Source organism: Peromyscus maniculatus, chromosome 21 (genome assembly GCF_049852395.1).
Source record: "Peromyscus maniculatus bairdii isolate BWxNUB_F1_BW_parent chromosome 21, HU_Pman_BW_mat_3.1, whole genome shotgun sequence".
In the NCBI taxonomy this organism is placed as follows: domain Eukaryota; kingdom Metazoa; phylum Chordata; class Mammalia; order Rodentia; family Cricetidae; genus Peromyscus; species Peromyscus maniculatus.
Genome location: NC_134872.1, coordinates 25324081 through 25338570, shown reverse-complemented (window position 1 = coordinate 25338570; position 14490 = coordinate 25324081). Strand labels below are relative to the sequence as shown.

At 48.0% G+C, this 14490-nt stretch overlaps 1 protein-coding gene across 1 annotated transcript; it reads left to right on the top strand.

Annotated features, from left to right (window-relative positions):
* The first annotated feature begins 11357 nt into the window (after nucleotides 1–11357).
* Atoh7 (atonal bHLH transcription factor 7) lies at nucleotides 11358–12498 on the top strand. Its single transcript, XM_006972759.4, has one exon. It carries the CDS (start codon nucleotides 11364–11366, stop codon nucleotides 11811–11813), a length of 450 nt encoding a protein of 149 aa, XP_006972821.2. The 5' UTR covers nucleotides 11358–11363; the 3' UTR covers nucleotides 11814–12498.
* Nucleotides 12499–14490: the final 1992 nt, after the last annotated feature.

Here is a 14490-nt window from a genome sequence, read left to right as displayed (position 1 = left end):
AACCACTGAGCCCTTTCTCCAGCCCCCAACTCTTTGTTTTTTAAATGTGGGAGTTTCACTTATGTTTCTTTTGGAGTCAAAGGGATTTCACTTTTTTTTTTTTCAAATAAAAAAGCATTTGTTTGTTTATTTGTGTGTGTGTGTCCATGCACACGTGGAAGAGGTTAGAGGACGTTGCAGGGGTTGGCTCTCTCTTTCCGTCATGTGGGGCCTGGGGGATCCTCAAGTCTCTGCTTGGTGGCAGGGTGATGGGTACCTTTATCCACAGAGTCATCTTGTCAGCCTGTGCTACTCTTTTGTGACATGGAGTGATTGATTAGTTGACTTTTACCTCAGGTTACCCTCTGGAAGCTAGTGTGGGGAACTCACCTATCTCACCTAAGAGAGTCTCCCTATGTGAGGCTCTTTTGCCCTTCACTTGATTCCCTTCTCTCTCTCTCTCTCTCTCTCTCTCTCTCTCTCTCTCTCTCTCTCTCTCTCTCCCTCTCTCTCTGTCTCTCTCCCTCCCCCTCCCTCCCTCCTCCTCCCTCTCTCTTTTTCTCCCCTCCTCTGTGTGTGTTCTTTTTTTTTTTTTTTGAGACAAGGTTTCTCTGTGTAGCCCAGGCTATCCTGAAACTTGCTCTGCAGATCTGCAGACCAGAGATCTGCCTGCCTCTGCCTCCCGAGTGCTGGGATTAAAGGCGTGTGCCGCCGCCACCGCTGCCTGGCTTCCTTCATGAAGTTGTTAACCAAGTTGGAATTTGAGATAGCCTGAATGTGTGTTTCAGGTCCATGTTCATTCAGATTTGACTCCAGAATAAACTATCCCTTATTATCATTAAAGTTAGAGCTGTGCTTTTGTGCATGTTGGCATCTTAAAAATTGACCTTTGCAGGCTGGAAAGGAGATGGCTCAGCAGTTAGGAGCACGGACTGTACTTCCAGAGGACCCGGGTTCAATTCCCAGGGCCCACATGGCAGCTTGCAACTGTCTGGAACTCCAGCTCCAGGGGACTCAACACCCTCACACAGACATGCATGCAGGCAAAACACCAATGCATATAAAATAAAAATAATCATTGAAAGTCTTAAAAGTTGATTTTTGGTGCTCTCTTGGTAGTGTATGCTTCACTTTTTAGTTTTATTTCAAACATGCCCCGCTCCCAGCCACATGTCCGACATGCACTGTCAACAGTTATCAACCCACAAACCAACTTTGTTTCCTATATGCCCAAAGAGAAACGTTCTGTCTCCTTGCAGGGCCTCACTCTGCCAACCCACTTCCCCACGCCTGTGTGGTGGACTCCTCCTGGCTGTCCTCTCCCACTCCACGCTCCAGGACCGGAGCTTGAGAACACTTGAGTGTCACATTCTATTTTGCTTGATGGGAGAAATCCAAGGCGTCCTGGTGTCTAGCAGGACAAAAGCACAGCTGTGCCAGGCTGCCCACAAAGTAGGGCATCTCTGGAGACTACCTCCCAGTCCGCTCTCAGATTCTGGGGGAGTTTTAATCATGTCACCAGCCAGCGTCACTCGAATGTCTCAGGAACAATTGTAGGCGCTGGGCTGCTGGTGGGGAAGGGTGACAGCCTTGATTTGCATAAGCATGTATCCTAATTAGAATGTCAAAAGTTGGTGGCACAGAGGTGTTGTGGCGCTCTGACTTCCGATCATTTTAATTTCATTCAATTTCCCCTCAGTACAACCGTCGGCCAAATCCGGCCCTCCTTTCCAAAGACTAACCGGCCACTGGTAACGGGAGAGGCTAAATTCTGAGCGCAGTTCCTTAGCCAAAATTGCAACTTTGTTTCTACGGAATCTGACAGCAGCTCAAATATTTAGATGCACAGCTGATAGTAGAAGCCAACACCCGGCTCTGAATCCAGGAGCTTGCTCCGCACTGTGCACGTGAGGGGTGGGGAGCATCTAATCCTCTTCAGGTTGTCCCATGTGAAAAAAAAAAAAAAAAACATCTCGGAATAGTCCCTGTGTTTTTACCGTCTGAGCATAAGGATTGGTGGGAATAATTGTTCAGCTAGACTCATCCATGTGCGGCGTTTTAAATTGTGCGTGGTGTCTATGGCTATCAGATTGGAAGTACAGAGGGGCTGAGAAGAAACAGAACTCTGGGTCTCAGGCGTAGAACCGGCGTGACCCATTAGAGCTGTCTTCGGCATGCATCAGTGATTTCTGAGTCTGCTTTCTGGGGTCCCAGTTTAATCAGGCATTCTCTGTTTTTCCGCTCTCATTCCCTTCCTGCAGCAGAAGGCCACCTTGTTAATTAGTTGAGGGTAGGAGCGTCTCTAATCTCCTGGGGGTGGCTTCAGGCCCCAGAATTAGATAAGAGGGTGACTCCAGCACCGGGGGACATGGCTGGCCTCTCTCCTGCAACATATGGGAAACCTGCCAAGGCTCAAGTTCCAGCAGCTACCATTAGCGGAGAGGCCTTCCCTGCTGGGAACACTCCCTGCAAAGCCATGGACGGACAGCATTGCAGGAGAAGCCTGGGCAGTTCTTAGACTAGATAGCATCTGGCAAGCTGTGCCAATTGTCAATCAATGGCCCTCCCTGGGTGGGTTTAATTTTATGGTTATTTGCACAAACTTACTTCTCCTAATGGGCAGGGAGGACCTCAGAGCATCCTCTCATTGTTCTGGTGGGGTGTGATGTCTTGGGAGTCCCTGGACTAGCTGAAGTTGAGTCTGTTTGTTAGGGATTAGTGTTGGAGCCCGGCTGCGAGGCTGGAGAGGATCGATGGGCTTGCTGGCCACCATCCAAGTCCCGGGTTCATGTCTGAGACCTTGTCTCAAAGGAATAAAGGAGTGACAGAACAGGACACTCAAGTGTCTTCCTCTGGCCCCTGTAGTGTGCATACAGGCTCATACACCTGCACACATATATATGTGCGCATATCACACACACACACTCTCACACACATACACACTAAAACACAATCAAATAACACGGCAACAGTGATGGTGCCCACCTCCCTGAGCCGCTGAGAGGATGAAATGGGGTAATTTATTGAAAAGTCTTAATATAGTGTCTGGATCATTCATGAACTTTTTTGTTTTGTTTTTCGAGACAGGGTTTCTCTGTGTAGCTTTGGAGCCTGTCCTGGAACTCACTCTGTAGCCCAGGCCGGCCTCGACCTCACAGAGATCTGCCTGGCTCTGCCTTCTGAGTGCTGGGATTAAAGGTGTGCGCCGCCGCCGCCGCCGCCGCCGCCGCCGCCGCCGCCGCCGCCGCCCGGCCATTCATGAACTTTTAATAAATCTCAAGTATTAGAAATGATTACTGCATGCCTTTAATCCCAGCACTGAGGAGGCAGAGGCATGTGGATCTCTCAGTTCGAGGCCAGTTTGGTCTATAGTATGAGTTCCAAGACAGCCAGGGCTACACAGAGAAACTCTGTCTTGAAAAACAAACAAACAAACAAAGATAATTAAAACAATCCAGCAAGGGCTGGGGCAATGGTTCTGCCACTAGGGTGCTTGCCCAGCAGTCTGAACGGTCTAGAGAATGACCTGAGATTGCTGTACATTTGGTTTCAATGAGTGAGTTTATGTGCAACCAAAAGTAAAAGAACAAATAGCAAGTAGCAAATAGGTAGAGATGGTTGGAGTAGCCTAAACGAGAGAGAGCAAGCGCAAAAAGGTGACATCATCAAATTGGGGGTTTACAACGTCCAGCAGAAACCCACACACCCACAGCACCCAGGAGGTGACAACAAAGAGGATCAGAAGTTCAAGGTCACCCTTGGCTCCAAGTGAGCTGGAGGCCAGTCGCAGAAACATGAGCCCTAGTCTCAAACTTTCCCCCGCCCAACTCGATAGGAACAGGGCAGGCAAGTTTAAATATGCACGCATGGACAACTTGAATGAGCAGCAGTGGTTTTTAAAATATTAAATTTTAGCATTCTTTGAGCTGGCTCAGGGAGTTAAGGCACTGGACACCAAGCCTGGCGACCTGAGTTTGATCCCCTGGTCCCACATGGTAGAAGGGAAGAATCGGCTCCTGAGAGCCGTCCTCTGCCCTCCACAGGCGCACCGTGGTGTACACACCCAGACACATACAAATAAATAAATGTAATCTTTTAAACTTGGATTTTGGGGACTGGGGAGATGGCTCAGCAGTGAATAGCATTTCCTGCTTCTGCAGAGTACCAGGCACCCATCTGGTGGTTCACAACCTCCCACAACTCCAGTCCCAGGGGATCCAGTGTCCTTAACCCGGGCCATGTCAGGTACCAGCCATGCGTGGGGTGCACATACATACACTCACTCATGCATATAAACATAAAAGTAAAACATTTTAAAAAGTTGTTCAAGGGGTTGGGGATTTAGCTCAGTGGTAGAGCACTTGCTAGTCCCTGGGTTCGATCCTCAGCTCAAAAAAAAAAAAAAATTGGTTCAAAAACAAATTAGAATGTAGTATTATTTTTAACATCCTCATTTACCTTTCTTGTTTGTTTGTTTGTTTAAATCAGAGCAGTGAAGCCACAACTATCTTGCTACATTTTGATTCACTGTGACATGAATCGGCTAATGTTTTGAAAGCGCTTCATGCCACGCTTCATGTGGAATACATACCCTGAAGGTGTCTATGGTGACGAGGTTGGTCTCCTTAGCTTAACATCCGCTTCGAGTAAGAGCTTCAGCCGACCAAGTGGCATATGTGGGTTTACTGAACACTCTAGCAAGACTATTATGTGTACACTTTGGCCCTTCCCCCAGAGAACTTACAATACACAGGGAGGAATGGAAAGACGGCGATGACATCAATTTTAAATTATTCAGTTCTGTTTCTCGTGCCTAGAACGATCCCTGGTACACAGCAATTCGATAAATCACAACTGAATGAACGAAAATCCGTGTGAAACACTTAATCAGGTTGGTATGTCTGTGCCAGGCAATACAAGAGAGGAGACACTGGCACATCTCCTAACGGGGTTTCACTTATGCTACAGGATCGTATTGTTTTCATTTCTCCTTGCTGGAGGAGGCTGAGGCACAGCCAGGGAAAAGCCACACAGGATGGTGAGGACAAGCTTTTTAGCAGGCCAGCTTCGGACTCTGGGGACCAGAGTGTCTAGACATTCAGAATGACTTCAGCCAAGGTGCTAACACTGCAGACAAAAGAAACAACACCAATAAGGTGACTAGACACCACCTCCCACAGGCTGGGAGTGGACAGCAGTGGCTGGCCTGGGCCAGTGAAGCCTGGGCCTTTAGTGTGAGCCGGCTGACTCAGGAGCCGCCTGAAATCTGGATGGTCCTGAGAGCATCCTTTGGGGAAGGATGAAGCCACCTGCTCACTGGAAAACCGCGGATGTCATATTTTCAAGAGCAGGAACAAGGCAGCAGGTTTGTGTCCGTGGCTCTTGGAGGACACAGTTCCCCCACAAAGTGGCTGTTAGCAGAAGGAAGAAGAATTGGGTTGCTATGGGAACGAGGACCACTCTCTGGGTCTCTTGTTTCCTGGCTTCTTTTTCATTCATTGTTCTCCATTTAATACTTATTTCTTGTTTTTGATTATTTTAACGTGAATTTGTTTATTTGTGTATGTGTGTGGAGGGTGGAGGTCAGAGGACAGCCTTCGGGAGTTGGTTATCTCTTCCCACCATGTGGCTCCTACTCACGTCATCAAGCTTGGTGGCCAGTCCTTTCCTGTAGGGCCTTCTCACTGGCCACATTTATTGTAGATGTTTTGTGAAACAGGGTCCACTAGGTAGCCCAGGCTATCCTCAAGCTCAGGGCTCTTCTGTTTCAGCCACCCAAGTGCTGGGATTGCAGAACGGCACACCGTGTCCAGCTTCCAACACTACTTCTCGTGCATCTGCTTTGTCCTAGACGTAAGTCTGGGTGCTGAGGGTGTAGTTAGGAGCCATACAGAGGAAGCTCCTGAATGGCAGGGGTTTCCGAACACAAAAGGAGGGAAAGAGAACATCGGAGAGAGCGGAATGACACAGGGAGCCAGCTGGGGATCTGGGGACATTGCACTTGAAGCTGCGGGAGCAACAAGTATGAGGAACACTCAGCTTTGGCAGGGCAGAGAGGTGACAAGCAGACCTTTGGGCCCTGAGTCAGATGGCAGAGAGCTGTTGGAGGTGACGCTGATTATGTCAGATAAGGATGATGAAGACAGCAGGTGGGTTGGTTTGGGAAAGCAGAGGACACAAAATTTCCCTTCAGGAAATGAGCAGGGTTAGGAAAGATGGTCTCAAGACCATGGGAGCTATGATAGGCCTTACAGAGGTAAAGCATGAAAACAAAACAAAACCATACAATAGATCAGAGACAGAGAAGTTTCCCTTCGAAACCTGGAGTAGCCCCATGGGAGGCAGAGGTGGGTGGATCTCTGTGAGTTCGAGGCCAGTCTGATCTACAGAGCGAGTTCCAGGATAGCTGAGGCTACCCAGAGAAACCCCATCTCATAAAACCAAAACAAACAAACAAACAAAAACACAAAACACATACACACACAAATAAAACCATCAAAACACCACACACTAAAAACAAAAACAAAAACAAAACCTGGCTTAACATGCCATTAAAAAAAATAGCTTAAATAGTAAAAGAGTCAGGCATTGGTGGCCCACGCCTTTAATCCCAGCACTAGGGAAGCAGAGACAGGTGGATCTCTGTGAGTTTGAGGCCAGCCTGGTCTACAAAGCGAGTCCCAGGACAGTCAGAGCTACACAGAGACACCCTGTCTCAAAAACAAAACAAAACAAAAAAGTAAGAGAGACAGCTGTTATGGACAGGATGATGATAGGGAGTCCAGAGAAGAGTCAGACAAGTCCTCCAGACAAACTATCTGGCTTTTATGTACTTTCAGGGTATGCTGGAGGTTTTACACCATGTGATTTAGTCTGGTATAGAAGGAGCCTGGAGGGGCCAGGTACTGAGAAGGACAGAAAGTCAGCACAGCATGGTATAACTCTCTGGGGAGATGGTTCGGTGCGTAAGAGCACATACAGTGCAAGCATTGTGGACCTGGGTTCAAATCCCCAGCACCCACACGGTGTGGCTGCATGTGTTTGCAGCCCCAGGGCTGTTATGGGAAGAAACACTGTCTGGGGTTTGCTGGCTGCCAGCCTAGCTCAAGGATCAGGGAGAGACCCAGCCACACAGGAGTAAGGAGGAGTGTGACAGAGCTGGAGGGGTTGACCTTTATTCCCAGGGAGATGTAAACACCGTCTACCCTCTCCTCCTGTGGCCCCAAAGTCAGATCAAGGAACGATGCCCCCACAGTTCACCCTGGTGAACCAACGACTTCATGAGGCTCACAGAGCAATGGGTGAGGGTGTGTGGGCAGGAATGTGGGTGACCTTGGAGCAGCCCCACTGGGAGGTCTGCACACAGTAGGGATGGTGACTCTCCATGGCTGTGTAGATGGAGCCTCTCTCCTGGTCCTCTTCCACCTATACACTCTAGGCCCTCCCAGAGACCCTGTGGACTCGGACAATGAGGGCAGAATTGCATAGATAACTGGAGGGATAGTTGGATACTCAGGTAAGGGTCCCATGGCCCCCTCCCTCTAAGAGGAAACATCAGCTGTCAATTAACCCAGTTGGGATGATTTTTATGGATCAGGCCCAGCTGAACTCCTGAAGGTGGTGGCTCCGAGGATAGTCCTGTACAAGAGCAGGACACCAGCTGTCCTCCCTGAGCCTCTTCATGGGCATGGACATTTACACCTGCACACACATGCACATATGGTATGCGCCAGTGCACATACATGCGCGCACGCACGCGCACACATGCGCACACATGCACACAAATAGTAATACAAAAATAAAAAAAAATTAAGGCCAGGGCTTCACTATGTGGCCCTGGCTGGCCTGGAACACTCTATGTAGATCAGGCTGACTTCAAAAATCACAGAGGTCCACCTGCCTCTGCTTCCTTCCTAAGTGCTGGGTTGAAGGTGTTCCTCACCTAAAATATAAAGATAATAAAGCAGCTTTCTGAATCACAACAGATTCAAAGCACTTTGCCAGCAGCCTCACTGGGCAGTTTGTGTGGATAGAAAACAGAAGTGAGAGCCCAGCGTGGTGGCGCACGCCTTTAATCCCAGCACTCGGGAGGCAGAGGCAGGCGGATCTCTTTGAGTTTGAGGCCAGCTTGGGCTACAGAGTAAGTTCCAGGAAAGGCACCAAAGCTACACAGAGAAACCCTGTCTCAAGCAAAAACAAAATGCAAAATTCAGAGATAGCTTGTGTTCCCTGCAGATGTGAGTGTGTGTGTATCTGTCTGTCTGTCTCTTCTCTGTGTCCATCCCCATCCCATGAATATCTCTCTCTCCTCTCTCTCTCTCTCTCTCTCTCTCTCTCTCTCTCTCTCTCTCTCTGGAGGAGGGCTGTAAATCATTCTATGGGTTATTCACTAGAAATGTACTTATTATTAGATCAGTTTATCTAATTTATTGGCCCAGTCTCTCCTTCTGGGCCATTTACTGAGTTCTTAGTATTTTCTGAGTCTTGTCCTAGACACTAGGGTTGCAATTTAAACAATACAGACCTTTAAGAACAGCAAGGCTAAACATATTCCTGAAACTTTTACCAGTGTTTTGCCTGACTTTGGGAAGTCACTGGTGGACCTCTCTTGTCCCATCGTCAAGTGAGGGGCATAATTAGGTGATCTCATAATTTTAAAGCCTCCAAGATGAAAGGATTCAGGGGACTCGACTTCCTCTCTTAATCCAGCCATGTGCTTTCCCAGTTTCCAAGCATAGTGCTCAGTCCCTGGACTGAAGTCTTCTCCTCTATAAGACAAATGGAAGGTCTGGCTAGGGATATGACCGAGCCAGAGGATTGTTTGCCTTGAATGCCAGACTCTCTGGTTTGGTTCCCAGCACACACTAAGTGTGATGGTGCACACCTGTAACCCCAGCACTCGAGAGGTGGGGGTCATTTTCAGCTGTGTATCAAGTTCATGGCCAGCCTGTAACCCAGAAGATCTTGTCCATAAATAAATAACATAGAAGGTGCTAGAGCAGGTATACCTTTGAAAGGGTATACAAAGGGATGTTAATAACTATGTAGAGCAGAATTCTGTGTTCTAACCGGTCTAGGCAAGGCTGAAGTCAATGTCTCTTTTCGCCAGGGTCTCAGAAACTTTCCTATGATGATTTTTTTTTCATCACAACTGTTCAGGTGTGGGATAGCAGTATTCTCCAAGACACAGTTGGAAAGTGTATTACTAGATGCCCCCCTGAGGCCCTTTATTTTAACTAAATCCCGCTAACTTTGGGACAATTTCATGTCACATGTGGCTTTGGGTCCCAGTGTTTCTTTCTTTTTTTCTCTTTATAATGTGCTTTCGATTCTCTGGTGGGTAGGCCAAAATCTTACCTACCCTGGATACACAATTTGCAAAACCACATATCTTATTACTACTTTGGATAATAATGGGCTGAAGGGGCAAAGGGGCTGTTTTGCAGGGGGATAATCCACAGTGAAGCACGGACTCTTCCGGGGAGAAGAGTGAGCTAAGTGAATACGAGAGACAATAGCACTAATAAAGCAGACTTCTGTGAAAACCTTAAAAGACATACTTTGACATTTTGAAGACTAACACAGTGGTTCCCATCACAGAACTGCTGTTCCCAACACGACTGTTAGGACTGAAGAGTGACAGAGCCGAGTGGCTCTGGGCAGAAGTCTGTGTCCAACATCTGTCGCTCGGAAGATTATTAATGTTCAATTGCATCCCATTGTCTTCAAGTTGGTCATCTTCATTTTGCGTCAGTGCCTTCAGCTGGGGATTAATAAACTATTTATGGGAGGACAGGGCTTGAAGTCAGGGTGACAGGGTTGTAGTCTGAGATGCTGGTGGGGAATCAAGTCCAAGTTAAAAGAAAGGCTCTTGATTTGTATAAGCTTGTAGATGATTCACTCAAACAAAAGTATCTGAGGATATTGCTGACATACCCATGTTTCAAAAGGAGAGATCTTGCCTGGCCCTTCCTGAAATATTCAGAAGGGATTGCTGGATTGAAGCTATTTGGAGCCTATTTCTTTTCCTCTAGATTCCTTTGAAACAAGCTGAGAGGAGAGAGAGAAAATTATGGGTTTCTCTGTGTGAATCTAATAATCAGTGGTGGAAATCATGTTTTGTTCCTGTTTCTGAGGACAGATGACATACTAAAACACTGAAATTCATTAAAAACTATTTTTGAAACTCCCAAATTATTTGGATGTTTCCATTTTGCATGTACATGTACATGAAGATAATTGCATTTAAATGCTAAATAGTGAAGTGATCGGTTATCACTTCGGTGTGTGCCCCACAAATATTAGTGAGCAGGGAAATGAAATAGAGATGCTGAATTAATCTGCCAAGGCCTTGAAACCTGCGAAACTCAATCACATAATTAGAAAACAGTATCAAGTTGAAAAAAGGCACATTCATATCTTTGGCTACATTGTAAATTGTTTCATGGAAATGATTTGCTGCAGAGTCCCATTCCAGGTCTGCTATAATATTAGGACTTCCTAATTTGTCTGAATTGATTTAGTAAATTAAGTGAAAATGTTGATATTTTAGAATGTAAAATCGCCACTTCTCAACAAAGCACAATCTTGCTAGACTTCAGATACACCTAACAATGTCAAAATCAGCATCTTCACTCAAGTGATTTCTACTTAATCGTTTAAAAACCCGGGCTTTGTTTTTGATATGTAAGCTGCCCGCTGGTATGGGAAAAGATGGACCGCGCTCTCCCTCCACCCCCACCTTGTTATTCTATTGGGGACAGCCAGGCCAGGCCACTCCAGATGGCGTGCTAGTGTTGGACATAGCTTTGGAGAAACTTCAACAGATGAAGGCAGTCATGTCAGGATTTTGCTGTGCGTCGCTCTCCCTCCCCTCTGCAGTTCCCAGGGTAGGAAGGTGCTGAGATGGAAGCGGAGGGACGCCCGCCCACCTGCCACCACCTGTTCCCTCCTTGAGCCCCGGGCTATAAATTCTCCTCCCTCCCCGCTTCATCCAGCGCTCTCCGACATCTACTGCGTGCGGTCCGAGCGGTCCTGACCTAGCTGAGCTTATTCGAAGATTTCATCATCCCGAAAAGCAGCCTCAGGCTTTCCCAGAGAATTGGAAGGGACTTCTCCCCCACACCCTCGGAACCACCCGCAGCAAACTGCAAGGAAGTTTCCTCCTCTTTCAACTTCACGTGGTTGGTGTGAGGGGGGGAAATGACTTTTCCCTGAGCATCACTTGCAACTGCATCTGGGCCAGGGAAGAGACATCAGCCTGGCTACCCAGCAGGACGGAAGCCAGGGCCCCACACTGCCCACTGTGCATTGACTGCCTGCGCGTGAGTCACTCCGACTGTGACTTAATTCACTCCCGGGAGCCACGCAGAGCGGCAGCGTGGATGAAGTCGGCCTGCAAACCCCACGGCTCTCCGGCGGGAGCGCGCGGCGCGCCTCCGTGCGCGGCTGCGGCCGAGCGCGCGCTCCCGTGCACGGGGCCCGGGCGGCTGGAGAGCGCGGCGCGCAGGCGCCTGGCGGCCAACGCGCGCGAGCGGCGCCGCATGCAAGGGCTGAACACGGCGTTCGACCGGCTGCGCAGGGTGGTGCCGCAGTGGGGCCAGGACAAGAAGCTGTCCAAGTACGAGACGCTGCAGATGGCGCTCAGCTACATCGTGGCGCTCACGCGCATCCTGGCCGAGGCCGAACGGGACTGGGTCGGGCTGCGCTGCGAGCAGCGGGGTCGAGACCACCCCTACCTCCCGTTCCCGGGTGCCAGGCTGCAGGCGGAGTCCGAGCCCTATGGCCAGAGGCTCTTCGGCTTCCAGCCTGAGCCCTTCCCCATGGCCAGCTAAGCTGCAGGGTTTTTAGAGTGGCCTATGAGTCTTAGGGAGAGAAATTAGTCACCTTTAAGGTTAATGCCCTTCGCCTTTCAGACCCGTGGATGAAATAATTTCATTGCCCTCCTTCCTCCGCTTTTCTTGCGTTTTGTAGATTTCGTGAATAGACCTTGTGAATGACTTGGGGCTGCTGTGAAAATAATGCCCTACCGCTTTTAGTTTAAGACATGGGGCTGGAGTCTAGCTGAGTTGGTCGAGTGCTTGCCTAGCATGCACCAAGCTGTGGGTTCGAGCCCAGCACCTAACGGGCAGAAAGAGGTTGGTAATCACGCCGGTAATCCTAGCAGAGAGAGGGCGCTGATCACACCTGTAATCCTAGCATTATTCGGGAGGGGGAGGGAATATATATGGGGCCCTGTGTCAAGGGGAAAACAATCCTTTATTGATTGGAATTGGGTTGCATTAGGCTGGTACTGAGTCATGGGACAAATAAATGGCTTCTTAAGCTCTGCAAGTTTGTTCTGATCGGGTGCAGTTATGTTGGGTGTCTCGTGTATGTTCAGAGCAGCTACCTTGTCGTGTAAATGCATTTATGCTCCGTGTATTGTGTGTGCATGTGGTAGGTGGAGCCAGGCTTTTATTTTTCAGGGGGGAGGGGCCTGGTAGAGTGCTTGGACATGAGCGCTCTGTATTTTTTTAACTGTGTACACATTAAAATATAGATTTTTTGTAAAATACAACTACTGTGAGTGTGTTTTAAACTTACATGTTTACTAGTGTTCTGGAGACACTCAAGCCCTGTGTGTGTGTGTGTGGGGGGGGGTGCTGCTGAGTGTTCCCAGATATAGACAAAGAGTGTTTTATCCCACCATATCCAATGTGGTGGCTCACTTTATAATCCCAGCTCTCTCAGAAGCTGAGGCAGGAGAATCACCATGGGTGATCTTAAACTAAATTAAAATAACGTGTAGCTTTCGGGTACTGAGATATTTAATGTCCAACATTTTAGTTTCCTTACTAAGCCAGTTACTAAATTTCCTTACAAATAACCAGATACATGCATCCCAACTTGTGGGCAGGAACATCTGTACACATAATTATTCACATTCATACACATTGCTACATACCCACACAGAAGAATATTCCCATTTCCATAACAGAAAACTTAACGTTGCTTGTGGAGGTTCTTTCATTTTAATTGGACAGTTGGAACAATGCGGGCTTCGTTGCCATCGTGACTAGTCAAAAGAGAGCAAGTGGGATTGATTTGAGTTGCTTTCACAGGTTTGATTAACCAAGGACCAAGCAACCCTCCATCTGGAGTGGCTGTGGCCAACAGGAGTCATGAGTTTGGGGCATAACCTGTGCATGCTAGGAAAATCAGGGCCCTGAAGTTTTCCATGCGTGAGGAACTGATCACAAGCCAACAAAAGCGACAGCCCCTGCATCTTTTTGACCAGGGGTTCCAAAGCCTCACTACCAATGCAGCCTTGTGTATGAGAGAAATCTATAGGACATCTCCACGGAAATCATTTTCTTAGCTTAGCGTGAGCTGGGGATATAGCTCTGTTGGTAGAGTGCCCGCCTGGCCTGGCCCTGGATTCTCTTCTCAGTGTGGTGTGCAGTGCCTATGAAGACAGCACTCAGGAGCTTGGGGACAGGAGGGTTAGGAGTTCCTGGTCATCCCTGGCTACATGGTGAGTTTGAGACCAACCTGCACTACTTAAGACTCTGTCTTAAAAACAACAACAACAAAACCACTGAGGGAACATGTCTATCTTAAAAAAAAAAAAAAAAAAAAGTCTGGTACCGTGAGCCCCCACTGGAAGACTGCTGGTCTCCCTTTCATCCGCTGCTCATTAATAAGACACCAAGGAGGGTTCAGGACTTTGATTCTTCAGTGCAGATTGCAGAGCAAAACGCTTAACCCCTTGACTCCACAACTCTCAGAAGATGCTATGACAACACAGACAGACAGACAGACAGACAGACAGACACACACATACACACACACACACACACACAGGAAAGAAAAAACTGAGGTGGCTGAGAGAGGACTCCTGAGGATTAATTACCTCTGACCTTTCATGTACACACACATCCCTTTGTGAAGTCAATATTCGTATATTATCAGTCACTGGGTTTATCTTTAACTTCACTCTTGGAAGACCTGACGATCAGCTACAGCACTTTTTCTACTATTCATGTTTGAAAATAATTTTTTTCTTTTTAAAAAAATCCATGGATTTCTTATATGACAACACAGCACAAAGCATCAGTATAGGGCTGGAGAGATGGCTCAGAGGTTAGGAGCATTAGCAGCTCTTCCAGAGGACCCGGGTTCAATTCCCAGCACCTACATGGCAGCTCACAACTGTCTGTATAATCCAGTTCCAGGGGACACAACACTTATGGTGAAATATGCATCAGTATAGTCAAGCGCCTGTTTCTACCCAGGCTTAGGAAGCGCTAGCCTTTCCCTAACCTATACAGCTGGAAGAAGGATCATGCCTGCCTGTGCTGATCCCAGCAGGGCTCAGGCTCCTGAACCCTTCAGTGGTGCAGGACCAGTGATGTGTGGTAAGAGAGCTCCTGAGGGGCCCTGGAAATAAAACATCAACGGGTTGTGGTGGTGTCTCTCCAGCAAACACCCCCCAATAAATAATACCTGCTTATTTTTATTGTGTCTCAG

What these genes read in the sequence shown, in the direction of transcription:
- Atoh7 (XM_006972759.4), top strand. Translation starts at nt 11,364, where the DNA reads ATGAAGTCGGCCTGCAAACCCCACGGCTCTCCGGCGGGAGCGCGCGGC.